Genomic DNA, 15,063 nt, shown 5'->3' on the forward strand with positions numbered 1-15,063 from the left:
CTCCCCTGCCCAGGCGATGCCTTGTCTCAGCCTCTCCTGCCGAGATCTCCCCGACCACGGCCGGTCCAGCATTCACCTCCGAAGGGCATTAGGGGCACCACGCTTGCAGAAGGGACTCGGCTGCTAAATTAAGGAACATCTCTTTCTCAGGAAGCGTAGGAGAAGTTCCTTCCCCTGGGACGGAGCCGTGCCTGCGGTCAGACCCGAGAAGGCGGGTGGTGGTACACGATGGCCGACATCTGCCTGTCCCACACGGCAAAGCGCCCGGCGATGCTCTGCCAGCAAAGACACAGCTGCCTCCGGGAGCCTCAGGTTTTCAAAGGCCAAACAGACACGTGTACCTGAACGAACGAAAAGGATTGGAATACCAAAATCCCCACGGCAGCATCCTTCACATCCCTCCTTTCCCCTCCCAGAGGCACCGCCGCACAACTCAAGCTGAAGTATCCCCGAAGTATTACAAGAACAGATGAACTTAGTCATCCCCCTAACGTTTGTTGGTTTTGTTTTGTTTTGTTTTGTTTTGTTTTAAAAAAAACCCTCTTCATCTAAACCAGAGTGTAGGCTTGAAAATTATTTACATTTCCTGAAACGTATGGAAACGCTGAAAGAGCTGGCCAGCAGATCCCTCAGTCCTGCTGTAAGGTACAGACACAACCTGAAAGCGCAGTTACTCTCTGAATACAAAGACCTATTTATTTCGAGAGGGCAGACGTACACCAGGAATGGTCCCTGCTGCAGGCTGAGAGCCCTCCCGCCTTCTGTCTCTTTCTAAGCTGTATTTCTTTACATAAGCGGCGCATGCTTTTATAAACCTGACTCACAAACCTCCCCACCGGTAAATTTAGCGCTGGTGATACACGCCTGACCTAGAGGGAACTCCATTTATAGCACAGCGGGGAAATATCCACGTATAGCCCTTCTGCACTTGGCCTCCCTGCTCGGGTGTTTCTCCTGCGTCCAGGAGACGGGTCGATGGCGTCCGAGTGTCGGTTCAGCCTCCCCCCTACACTGGAAGGTGGGGGACGCTCACGGGATCTCCCGCTTGCTCAGCGCCGTGACACAGGTCCCCAACCAGTCTCCACTGGCGACAAGGTCCTTGCTTGGTGCACTTTTTAACGTAATAAATGATCATTTGTGTGGTTTTAGCTGGACCTGCCAGGGCCACCTGATCAGCACTTTCGCAGCTACTCACCATTTCTTTTTACATCTGCAATATTCCCGAGCATCTTGCAGAGTCTTAAGAAAAGGTTCCCTTCAAAATCTGACATTTCAGCAGCATTTCACCCTGAAAGAAGCCAGCTCAGCACAGCTCTGAAGTCAGAGGGATCTGCAGCAGATGACACGGCCAGGCGCAGGCACGTGCCAACTCTATATAGCTCGCAGCTCAACGGGACTTCGGAATCTGCAGCGAGGAGCTTCTAGTTCTTTTCAGTGCACCTTCAGAAAGACAAAAGATGAAGAATATTGTCCCCGCTTCCAAGAACCCTGCATCAGATGGATGGGTATGGGCGAGGAAGATAAGAAAAGAAACAAAGCATCGTCTGAAGGGACCGAGGCCGACCCGTTGACAGCAGTTGTGGAAGAGCAGGCTGGGCTCACGCACCGAAGCGGTTATCAGTGAATTTTCAGCTAGAGCTCTAGGTGTAGCTTTGATCGATAAGCTTCAAGTCACCCTGGGACAGCCTTTCTGGCCTTCAAAGTAAGGATAGATTTCTTTCAAAAGAAGTGAAAATTACGAGACCAAAAATAAATTCCTGTGTTTGAAATGTCTAGCTGAAGCCAAACACCCAGGAAGCAAGGGACGAGACTCCGACGGGCAGCGCGGTGAGCAGACGAAGAAGAGTAAAGCAACGCAAGACACGAGACCTAAACGGACACGATCGCAGAAGACCTCTCAAAATCACACCGCTGGCTGACAGAGGATTCACAGGGTGTAAAAGTCAAGACGAGCAGAAAATAATCCCCAAAGAGAGAATTGCAAATGCTGTTTCAAAGGCAGAGGGACTTTGATTACGGCCAGACTTCTCCTGCTTTACTAGCAGCGCTATCAAAACTGGGTTAGCAAAGCCTCAGGGTCCCATTAAGAACAAAGAGCAAGGAGGGCTGCAGTGACAGGGAAAGATTAAGCAAGGGATGAGCAGCAGCACACATGCTCGTAACGGTCTCAAACAGCTTGCAACGAAGGGGGAAGATGAAGGCAACAGCAGGCTCCGAGCGTTTAATGAGCACAGCCCAGACGCCAAGGCGCAAGCACCGGCAGCACAGCTTTTGGACCTGAAGACCCCCGTTTTGCATAGAGGGCCGGCATTCAGAAAATGTAAATAGCCGCCGTAAACATCGAGATCGGCTATTAAAACATTCAAAAATCAAGTCCACGCAGCAGTACGTCTCCCGCGTTCAGTGAAACGCATAAAACAAAGGCACTCCTGTCTCTCCCTATGAATTTCTAATGGAGCGCTCGGCTCTCTTTCAGCAGGAAAGCTGCTCATGGAATTGCACCAGGACTAAAGGAGCAGAGCACGGCTCATCCATAATGCACGAACACCCACTGCGCCTCAGCTTGTCAGGAAGGACAGCAGTTTTCAATATGAAACAACAGTATTCTGGGAGGCGGATGGTTAAAAATATGTATCTTACGCCTGTGCCACTATAAATTATTGACTGTACAGGGAGTTGGAAAAAAGGATTCAGCGCCATTAATAATTTATTTTCTAATCCAAATGAAGATGGAATTTTATGCACCACTTATTACCAGCACTGCAAACTGGAAAAACTAACTGCACTTCCCACTATCCGAAATCAGAAGTGCCCTTCCATTTTCGAAACAGTTTTTGAAGTTTCTTCTCTAGCTTGAAACATACAGTCAGAGCCTTCCCTTGAGAAAGCATATGGTCATTCCTGAATATTTAGTAGGCACATTAAGCATACAGAAATCTCCCTCTGCTTTAAAGCAGCATTACAGGCACAGCAAGACAGCTCTGAGATGAAGAGAACTACCTCTCTTCACTCCCGGCCTTATGCAAATAGATGGGTATCACACTGGCAGGCAGATTTTCTTGTTTGAGAAAATAAAATTTGAGTGGCATCGAAAGATTTAGCACCACTTGCAAAACCACCAGATACCGATGGGTCCTTCAGGCACGACGCTGCCTGGTTTGAACACCTGAGGATGGAGGTGGTCCAGACCACAGCAGTGCGAGAAAACAACTACAGGCCACCAGAGAACTTCAGGGAGGGAGTTTTTACAATTGCTTGTACCGTGTTCAAAGTATCGGCTTATTTTTGGTGTTTGTGTTACGATTGGAGAAGTTGGCGGGGGCGGGGGGAAGCTACTAAACTACCGAGATGAGTATTAAACCAGGGGGGAGGCACCTTATGCTGAGAAGGCTCTTCAAATCAACATCAGTTGACGCAGCAGTTTTGGTGTGCATTTGGGAATTAAATGTTTTATACTATGGATACATAGAAAACTTTTTAAAGCTTACCTCTAAAGAAAACCATCCTTGTTCCATCTGCCAAAGAACAGGAAGAAAAAAAGTCATGACTATATTCAGACCCTTCCAATGCAGATTCGTGAAAAAACAGAAGGGGAGAAGGGGAGTCCAGGTCTGCACACACAGGAAGGAGGAACACCTCTCCCACCAAACCGAGCGTTTTGGGTCAGGAAATGCTCCATCACATCTGGTATTTGGTACAAAAATGGAGAACACGCTAAATTGTTCGGTGACAATCCCAAACTGCAGAGACGAACCTTCTCTGCGTCTTTCCTGAAGTTTAGGTAGGCAAAGATCATCATGGGGAAAGAACCAAGCACCTTGCTTAGAATTCTAATTTATTATTAAATTACATATCAAAGCTTTTTTTAATACATACAGAGAATGCACAATAGGTGAGAACAAAAATAATTACAGTTACAATAAAATAAGTTTCAAGAAGCTATATGAAAAGCAAAAAAAATCAGAAAGTGCAATCAGAAACTCATTTACAAGGGTCTGGAATAGGATATTTTGTGAGAAAGAGGTTTTTTGTCTTGAGTGTTTATTTAAACTGCTTTCCTCACTCAGTAGTAGACAGACCAACAGCCGCTTATGTATTCAGAACTGAAAGCATCACCACTGGTTTCAAATATCCAGCTGACAGAAGAGATACAGGGCACCAAGAGGACTTGCAGATGTCACCCAGAATATGGCTCAGTTTTGGCTCAGTATGTCTTTCATTGTAGCCTCCTGTACTGCACATTACTCAAGGGGACAATTGCTCTGAAGGATTTCGTAATCCGATACTTGTTATAACGAGTTTCAGAATTATTTCCTCCTTCAGAAGCAATACAGCTGTTACCTCTCCTTCCTGTTTCAAATGAAAGCTTTGGGGGAAAAAAAAAAGTAAGAATAGGAAAACATTATGCATCAAGTGATCTTGGGAAACAACCTGCTATGTTTAGAGAGTTAAAATAGTCCCGACTGAGTTACACAATCAGAAGTGGTGGGCCAGACTTTGCTCCTTGTGCAGCAGTTTTGGGGATTTCAGAACGCAGCTCCTCGGAGGACGCAGCCCTGGGGGACGAGCTGTGGACCATTTCTCTGAAACTTTCACATCACTAAAAAAAAAAAAAAAAATCTACTTTTGCTCTTTTGTTTTCAACATTCAGCAAGGAACCGACTCCTTCTCACAGTAATCTTAAGACCGTCCGGAAGAAAGGACTTCTAAAACTACAAAAAAAAATTCTAATTGATCATTCAGTGTAATGAATCCAGCAGGAATTTATACCACACTTTGACAAGCAAAAGCTCCTGAAATCAATATTGGTTAAGAAAAAAAAAGTCGTGCCTTCCCAGGAAGGGCAAACTCTGATATTACCAGAAGCACCACACTGCTTGGTCCCAGAGACATACCGGATGGCAAAGCCCTGCCTCCACCCTCGCCAGGCACGCGCCGGTGAAGGGCTGGGGATAAATTACAGCTCTGGTCTGGGTTATGGCCGCACAAACGCTCACTATTGACTGAACACGCAATACTGGGTGTTGCCCGAATGCCATTCCTCTGCTCTAGCAACCAGCCCTTGAAGATCAGATAAACATGTAAAAAAATAGTCTAAAGAGCAAGGATAAAAATATTCGCATCTGTGTGAAGCATGGCATCAAAAGTTATCAGTAAGAATCCTTATGTTCTAATGCCTGGCTAGGGGGTTGTTGGACAAGTTTAAAGTAGGTGCTTGTGTACCGGCAAGAAAAAAGTAGAAATGAAAAGAGAGTGTGTGTGTGAGAAATGTGCCCTGTAGAAACATTATGGATTTTCTCACTTCATTTCAATGGCTTAGCAATAATTTTCTCAGCACAATTCTATCTGGTTGAGTTACGAAACCGCAGCTTTGCCAGGAATTGCAGAAATGAGAATTCTCTAACCACTTTTTTTTTCTCCTTAGAGCAAGAGGAACCACACAGAATGAAAAACTTAGAGAACATATTTAGCAACAGGAGACATAGAAACCTATATTTTGGGATTTGAGATTAAATACTACAATCCACTGTTTTCATTTTACAGTCCATGTGCTCTAACTATAGGTCCACATTATTAGAGATGTTCAGGAGAATTAGCAAGTCTTTCCCCTTGGCCATATGCAAGCGCACCACTTCAGAGAGCAAAGCAGAACTCCTGCTCACATTGCTAGAGGACTAGAAGAAAATGATGAAGGGGAGACTACAAGGTTAATTAAATGTATTTTCCAACACAAAACTCTGTCTCAAAACCAACACAAATAAAAACCATGGAGGGGTTGCCAACACTGAAACCATTTCCAGTAAAGCTTTATCAGAGAAAATTCAGCATATTTCCATTACTTTATACTAAAATATATCAGTTCCTCCATAACATTTTCATAACATGAAAAATCAATTATGTTTACATATTTATTATAATCTACATATTTTCCATAGCAGCTTTTTCACACAATAAGATTAAATATATGCACCAAATAATTAAGTCCAGTAAAAAGACTGGTTGTAAGATTAAATAAGTGAATTTATTTACGTTACTGCAGATCTCATATTGCCAACTATATAGCAACCAAATCCTACAAATCCTAAACAGAAGCACGACTGCTGATCAGGGTCCCTTAGGGTTGTGGTGGAATCAAAGAAAAAGCATCGAGAAGAAGAGGTTTGGTCTCCCAACACACAGATTCAGTAATAAACCTCCTTTATCCATCAAGGTTTTTCATAAACCCCTTTAATGAACACTTCATTTCAAACGAGAAACATTCCCAAATCAACCAAATAATCACCCTTTATTTAAAATACAAGCCCCACAGTTTTACACATATTAATTCCAAACGCTTTCTAATCCCAACAACAAGACGACTGATTAGAAGCCTCTGTTGACTTTTTAGCACAAAGTTATTAGTCTGCAAATAAGCCTTCAACTCCATACAAACATTTTAGGCGCAACAGTGTGGTTTTGCACACTACACAGGCACAAGTCTCTACTCCCTCCAACAGGTACTTCACAGACACTATAAAAAGCAGTAAAAAATTGCGTCTGTCCCACTAGACTTTGTTCCAGAAAAGAACCTGGAGACTATCTGATATTTGTGGGTAATGGCATACATGAAATCTGTTAAGAGCACTGTAAATTGATTGTGAAAAGAATTAATCAAGTTTTTAGAAAGATATTTCAGTGCCTCAGTTTGAATTTATTGGGTTATGATATGACAGATGGAAAAGAGCTGTTGAAAGAGCAGAAAAATCCGTAATTTGTCAATCTGCAATATCAAAGCCATTCCTGACATCAGCTTTGTTTAGAGATGCAAACACAACAGGATTCATGTTGCATGTCTGGACAAAAAAATTCCCCCTCCCGCCCCGGATAATGGTAAATAATACTTGTTTCGCTATTCATACATTCAACTCTTTACTATGAGGAGTTATGTCCAAAAATTTTGCACGCAGATACATTTGCCTCAGGTATAACTGTCATAATTTTAATTTCTAATTGACAGTTTAGATTATCTCCTACTTACAGTGTAAAAATATTAATGCTATTAGAATAACTTTATCTAAATTACAATATAGACTTTTCAAACTGCTTATCATGTCTTTATAAAGACTTTTATGATGCCAGCCAAAATCAAAGTATTTACACCCAAAAGACTACTTTTAGGTGAACTTATGTTTGGTCACTTTTCAGATGACTGAACACTATAGTAAACAGCTGCTAGGACGCTGCGCTCCCTTTTTACAAAGGGGGACTTACTAGTCCCTTTAAAGCCACAAGAAACCTTACAAATCTTCCACTGAGGGTAGTTTATCCATATTGTGTGCAAAAAGTGAACTGAACAATCCTTTTTTTTTTTACTTTGAGGAATTTGTGTGAAGCACAGTTTTCACAGCACGAATTATGCAGAAATAACCAGTATCTCAACCATGAGTTAAAAAGAATTACAGAACATGTATTTAGTAGTAAAGCAACCTGACGGCTTAAAGCTGCAATATTCTTCTCACAGGGCAAAAGTGTTCAGTACTGTGTTTGGCCTACACGGGAAACTGGCTTACTGCAGTTTCCACCCAAGGCAAGCGTAACAATCTTTTTCTACTTACCAGCCAACAACAGGCCTCTCCACCGCCGCTGAGCAGAGAAACTGTTCTACCGGTTCTGATAAGCGTCCCATATTCACCTACCTTGCAGTGAGAAAGGGAATTACAGACAAACAAATCCCACAGAATTTAACCAAAGGGAGATGTATGGCAGGGAAGCAGAAACACTGCAGCTTCAACCCAAAACCAGTGTCACAGTCTACCATCGTAAGCTCTAGACATCATGCTGATACTCTCAGCCACGATGAGCAGGCTGTTTGAAGTCTGTCGCTTCCCCCACTCACTTTTCCTTGACTGGGGGGAGAGATGGTGGTGATGAGTTTAGCAGAGTCCATGGGGGAACATCCATCAATGAAAAGCATATAGCAGCAGTAAGATGGTACAGATGCCAATAATGCCACCCAAGATGAGAGAATCTCGTCGCTTCCGAAGGTTGATCCTTTGAATCAGGCTGTTCACTGCTGGAAACCGATCTTTAAGGAGTTTGAGTCAAGGTCATATCAGCAAACATCATCTTCACTAGCAAGCCCCAAAATCTGTATGTGGAAATCCCAATACCATAGGAAATGCAGAACTACTCTCAAGCTGGAGAAAGCAGATGCAGTAAAAAAACCTGATGGATAGTTAGCATGATTACAACTGTACTTCACTAATAACAGACAATCAGAGAAGAGAGAGAACGGAACAGCTTAGAATTCACATTTACACAGAATTCATCACCTGATCACCTAAAGTACCAGCGTTTGATATACTTTAATCTCTAATACGTGAGGCTTAGTTACTTTTAATAATTGTGTTTAAATGAGAATGAAAAAAAAATAAATGGGGCAGTTACATAAAACATCTGCGGAATTTATTTAATGGAATTCTGTTACTGGTGAAGGCAACAAGCAAAGGCATTTGACTGAGAAAATCATGCGCGTTGCATGACTACGCATTGTTCAAGTATAGCACATAAGGAAGAACTCCTCCTCCTGTAAAATCATAAAGATGTAAATCTATCTTTTAATGTACAAAATACAATTGCCAACAAGATAATACGTTTCCGAGCTTCATGTCTTTGGAACCAAGAATCTTTTAAGGTCAAAGCTTATTGAATTTTTTTTTTGTTCTTGCCAGTTGCTAAGAACTGTAATGAAATTTATGGGTTACCAAGATACATCTCTTCAGGATGTAGTCTGTCTAATCAAATGATGCTAATGTTGTTCTTTGGGCCCTTATGACAGAAAGGAAGGAGTAAGTGGGAAAATGACAAACATGTATGACTTGACAAGCTGGCACATTCTTTAGCCATGAGCACAGAATATGAAGAGAAACTAACGAGCCAAAATCTTAACATCTACAGGACTGTGACAGACAAGAGGATACTCAGGTCATGAATACCCTTATCTGTAAATGATAACAAGCAGCAATGCATGCCAAGCTTCAGCTCCGGACAGTCTTGAAAGCAAAAAGTGAAAAGTAAAATGAAATTATACGTTTACAAAAACATATAGTAGGGAAGGCCATAAAATGCTGTTGCAGATCTCCACCTGAGAATCGAGCTACACTGATTTATATGCAGTATTCAATTTTGAGCAAAACCAACTTATTCACCACATTCATCATTAAGATGCTTCAGTCAGATTATCAAGTGAGACTGGTAAAAAAAAATGGTCCGTTTGTCAGTAATGACAATACCACTACCGGTTATACAGCCACTGACATCAAAAAGCATTTTGATCCCCAAATGACAGAGTGAAAAACCGTACTATACCTCTTCTTATGCTCTGGCAGCAGAAATTTTTAGGAAAGGATACTAGCCAAGGTATTCATCTTGCTTTGTATTGACTTCAACATCCCTCTCTGCGAAGTCATATTTTCTTTAGTTGCCATGGCAATGCTGGAGAAAGAAAAAGACTGGATCAAGTTGTTGGTGCTAAGAATAATCTACAGCTAAAACAAGAGGAAAGCAAGCAGGCAATGCTTCTTTAGAGAACAATGAATGAGGTGAAGCAATATGAATGAAACCACATTTTTTCCATTAATCTCTATCCTTTACACTTAAAGGATTTCTCTTTTTATCTAAGCCATTAACAATTGAAAACTCTGCGATTTCTTGAAACAGGCAGGGTTTTGCCATATCTCCCCCAGCCCCAACACAAAAAATGGTACTACATTACAAGCAAACCTAAAGGTACTCTTCTGGCATAAATTTTAAATTTAGAAGTTTGTTTAATCACAGAAGCCCCATTACTTACTTTCACTCTAGAGAGCATATGAAATTTTTTGTCTGACACCAGAATATGATGGCTACAGAAACATTAAGCAAGTAAGAGCTGACTCACAATTAAAAATCAATTTGCAAAATGAACGTGCTGGTTGAGAGGAGACATAAATGCAGTCTGAGACCCAACACAGCTCATGGAGCTTCACACCGGAGGTTTCTGAACAATCAAGCCTGGACACAGAGTCACCAGGTCTTTGGAGACATTTAAACACAAATAAGTGTTGGGATCTACTTGCTTTGACTCAAGATTAATACCGTCCCCTGACTCCAGATAAGTGGGCAACGCTTGGATTCTCCTGCATTAACCTCTCTTCCCAGCAAGCCCAACCTGACCGTCTTCCATAAGCTGGAGTTGAGGGAGCTGGTGTATAATGAAATCATATCAAACGATGCTTCCATCACGGCACAGGTAAAATACATTTTTGAGCTTTGGTCTTAATTAAGAATATCATCCATGGGGTATATAAGTCTTCATACCCTGTTTTTTTACTCATACATGGTCCAGCTGCATGTACTTTATCCAAATATAAGAACACAATACAGGTGAATATAAAACAGAATCTCCTATTTCAAATTTAATACATTCTGGAAGTTGGAAAAAAGCAACTGTGCTCTTAAAAAGAAGACATTTAAATGAAGATTTTAAAGAACTACTCAGCTGACAAAATTTTTTCTCTATCTTGAAGTTTCCCTTCAGCTCGTAAAACAAAGAGTTTTAAGATGGAAAATGAAAGGGTAGGCTACTACTTGCAGCCCCAGGTAGTATTTCATGTAACTACTTTGACTGCAATAACTTTGTCAAGAAAAACTGTACACCCTCATTTACATCTAGAGAAACAGCACATAAAAGTTTAGGCTCTAGAGATACGGTGCTTAAGAAGGAACAGTATGACAAATACTGCTCTCCTTGGCTGGCATGCATTTCAAAAATAAACAAAGTAGGACATAAATACAACATGGCTGGATAATAACTCAGAAGATGTCACCTATATTGCTGTTGACTATATCTACATGAATAACAATGATTAAAACAAGTTCTTGGACAAGTCTGTGAGCCTTAAATATGGACAGAAAATGTTCTGGAAGAATAAAAGTGGAACAACACAATATATCAGATATAAATATGAGAAAAGGGAACTAAAGCTGGAATTTCAGGGGAGAACAAATAGGAAAATGCAAAATGCTTCTTCTACCCAATACAAACATCCAAATTTTCAAGAGAATTTTATGCTTGCTCACACTCAGTGTCCGTACACAAACACTATACAAAATCACGGCTAATGTGAGCATTATGTCTAAGGAGGGGCAGGTACAAGGCACCGAAACACACAGTGCTAAGCCCAACATTATTCTCAAGTTCTGCAGTATAAACCGGACATTGCATTTTACATAAAGCCTTAATATTTACTCCTGAACTCTCTAAATGTACTTGCTCAATACATCTGGTCCTCAAGCACTGTTCTGTACTGAACTCATCTGGGTTTCAAGGCTTTGGGCTTATCTTCCTGTAACAGTTAAAACGTTGAAACATCATTTGTCCAGATATTAGTACTAAAGTACGTAGGCTGACCTGGCATTTTAGTACTGGAAGGTGATTAAAAAAAGCACCTTTATCCAGCTTAGTGTCTCTTACCAGGTAAATCTGGTAGGAAAAGTCAAGACACACAAATTATATTCGTACACTTATTAAACATAGAACTGGCATTCCTGACATTTTAATAACAAAGACCATTTGATACATTTTATTTCGAGTTTCTCTCTGAACAAAACAACATTTGGAATGAGCAGCTCTGGATCATCTCATGTACCACTGGCTTCTCTTCTAGGACGCTAGAGCCTGTATCACAAGAATAGATGGCAAAAACCAGCAGAGCCAAGTCTAACAATTCTCCTTCAAGACTTACAGCAAAAGGTCAGTATCACAGTTCACAAACATCTTATAGAAGAAAACATCCCGGATCAATGATCCCTAAAGTATTTCTGGAGCAGTGAGTTCCTCTGGGCTCCCTTCCATTATATCTACCTGCTCCATCTCAAGTAGCCCTTGATACAGTATCTTCAGCCTTCCTCTAATGTGCCAGGCACACTTTAAGGAAAAAAAAAAAAGGAAAGAAAAAAAAAAAGAAAAGGAAAAATTCTGCTACCACCTCTTCAGGCGGAAGCTGCCTATTCCAACTCTGGTTTTGCCCATAAAAATTAAGATACAACCAAGCCAAAGCCCGAGTGTTGTAAGAGGTATGATTTTTTTTTTTTTTTTAGCAGTAGCAGAATACTTCAGAAAGCAAGACAAGTTCATCACACAAACACATGAGAGACACAGGCAGCAGAAGGGCCATCCAGCCTATGGCTCTCATAGCTTTCAGGTCATAGAAAATACTCTTCCAAAAGCTCTATACAGTGAATTATTTTAAATAGAACAACATGCATTGCCAAGGCAGATCAATATATTATTTTAAGGTTATATTAGCATTCTGGTAAACTTGGACATACATTAGGAAATTGGGAGTTTATCAGTCATAAAGAGAATATAAACAGTTTGATAACTTGCAGGCAAACCCCTGATATTTTCAATCAGCAACTCTATAAGAACAGATTTAACATTTTAATACTAAGTTTTGAAGTATTAGATTAAAAAAAAAAAAAAAAAAGAAAGGACGTTTCAGGGCAGAACTATGAAAAACCTTCAAGCATTTTTTATTTACAGCTGGCTATTTCACATTTTTTCTTTTATACTTTTCAAGTGCCAAATCAGCACAAAGTAAAAATGAAACTCATGGTTAACTGGAAGCAACAGGGCTTGCAGTCACCTCCTTGGTGTTTATAAAGTGGTTACCAGAAGCAGTTAACCAATGCTCCGTTCGTTTCTGCAAAAACATCAGAAGAAAGTTTACAAAGCTTCTCCTCTCAGACTGCATAGTACTGTCACTCAGCTCATTGCGTATGCTTGTTCTTGTGGATATACTAACTCAACTAACCCATAAATGCAACAGTGTTATTTGATTACAGGGGACAGGCTTTTCAGGACTAAAATTAGAAGAAAAGAAAGGGAAAATTAGATTAGAGGAGAAATGAAGAATCAAATCATTGCCTACCCAACAGTGCATAAGTATACAAAGAAAAGCATCTGGGAGAAGGTGTTAACAGAAATTCTAAACAGAATAAACAGCTGTATATCAATACAGAAAAAGCAGTTACCATCAAGAGCTGAAAAACGGGCTACAAAATTAGAACAGTAAGTACATCAAATCATAGCACATGTGAAAAGATATAGCATTTGACAGATTATATACATCTACAACTCAGCATACAGGTATTTTAATCCTCTAAAAAGCAACAAACTCGCAAAAACATTACATTTGCTATTGAGAAGAGCACCCGGGAAATTTTGAATTACTAGGAACCAAGTTTGGAAAAAAAAAATTTCCTAGCTGTACGTAGGAAAGCTTGCTCAGTAACCTACAGCTTCTTAACTCACACCCCCACACTGACTTGATACTTGTCCAGATGAAGTTTTAGTACAACATTTCTCAAAGCACTCCTGAATTAAGCCACATGTTTTCATAAGATGCATCCAATGACTCATTAAGGCATCCATTAATTTACAGAAGTGAAAATACAAGATGCTTGCCAGGATATAAAGTGTTCCTGAGACACCTCCAAAATGCCTTTGGAAATAATCATTACAGATTACCATGGAACACAAGGTTCCTGCTTTAACTTCTGAGGAGTGGAAGTGTCCATTTCATATAAAAAGGCAGGATGTAACTGTTTAAGTTTACATATTACAAGATTGGAACCTTCTTCATTTCTTTTACCCAGTATTTTGACAAATCTAGCTCAACGGGCTAGGTTTCACTGAAGAGCTCTGAAGAAAAAAAACTGTAGTGCTTACCATTTTTATTTTGATATGGTCTAGTAATGAAATGTAATTGTGATATCCATGAACAAGACTTTAACTGGATTCTAGCTACCATTAAAAAGTCAAAATTCAAGTACAAAGCACAGTTCTTCATGTATAATTTGATTACTCAAAACATGAGCTGGTTTACCTAAGCCTTTATATCTGTAAACGAGACTATTAAATTTAAGAACTACCACAAAACACACAGCTCCTGGGGACTAGTCCACTGATTGGTCTTGTACAGTCTTAAGTATTGAAGCTTTCTCATATCCTTCATTAGACAGTTTTGGTTTCACTCCCATTCCTAACATATGCTCATTGACTTACTGTTCCCATTTCTTCACTGACAAATGCATTTTTTAAAAAATATAATCACATTCTTCCCATTCACAATATTGGCCTCACTTAGCTACTCGACACTATAAACTCCCCAGATCAAGAATACCTTTTTCTTACGTTTTGAAACTTCCACACAACATTTATGATAAAAGATTAAATGCTTCTTACTGGAATCAAGATGACCCTGATTTAACATTTCATTTGGAAACTAGCACGAACTAGTCTCAGTGTTGCACTGGCTTGAACTACTAGAGTTGGGTGTAAACCAAGTTTCTAAAACCAGATGGTATTCTACTCTCTATATTTAATATTAAAGCACTGCTGAAGTACAACATTAGAGTGCTGCACTGCTGCAGAAATCTCTTTTAGGTAAGCCCGAGGTCACAGCCACGAAGAGCCCACCCATCTCTCCCACAAATCAGCAGGACTATCTCAAATTCCTATGCCTGCAGCCATATTTCCTCAAAATTTCTCTTACAAGTTTGTCCTTGAATGTTCAGTAGTGCTGTGGGTATGCAAGCAACCCAATTTCTCTTCAAAAGTAAAACTGATATTTGTATGTAGTTTTCAGTTTTCACTGGCATGAAAAAGTCCAGACTAAGAAACACTTCCAGCTATTACCACAGTCAAACCAGTCTAACACGCAGAGATACGCTTCTAATGCTGCTTGACTTGGAAGCAAAGTGTTTTTACCTAGACAAATGCTTAAGCTGTTGGGTATTTTCACTCCGCGTAGCAGACATGTACATACAGCATATTATCAAGGGAAACGTACCAAAAAGTCAACTCCTTGCTTCATCCATTGAGACAGCTCAGTCAAATCTACATTGATGAAGAGCTAAAACAAAGCTCTAAAGGAACAAGACATGTTTTTAAAAATCAAATAATTCATGTATTACTGGAACTTCTGCTTCATTTTGTACTCCATGAATCATACTTGCTCATTTAAATTCATGACAACG

The 15,063-nt window shown here is 40.3% G+C and overlaps 1 protein-coding gene across 3 annotated transcripts in view; it reads right to left on the reverse strand.

The window, feature by feature from the left end:
* Positions 1 to 6,267: 6,267 nt before the first annotated feature.
* The window catches only part of GOSR1 (golgi SNAP receptor complex member 1), a 32,046-nt gene continuing 23,250 nt past the window's right edge, over positions 6,268 to 15,063 (reverse strand). For 2 of the 3 annotated variants that reach the window (XM_049802701.1, XM_049802700.1), the window contains exons 8-9: positions 9,392 to 9,474; positions 6,268 to 8,065 (exon numbers count right to left, since the gene is read on the reverse strand). In XM_049802701.1, the coding sequence (XP_049658658.1) occupies positions 7,941 to 8,065; positions 9,392 to 9,474 (208 nt within the window). In that variant the 3' untranslated portion in view covers positions 6,268 to 7,940. The other variant, XM_049802702.1, reaches the window with a different exon arrangement.

Source organism: Accipiter gentilis, chromosome 6 (genome assembly GCF_929443795.1).
Source record: "Accipiter gentilis chromosome 6, bAccGen1.1, whole genome shotgun sequence".
Lineage (NCBI taxonomy): Eukaryota > Metazoa > Chordata > Aves > Accipitriformes > Accipitridae > Astur > Astur gentilis.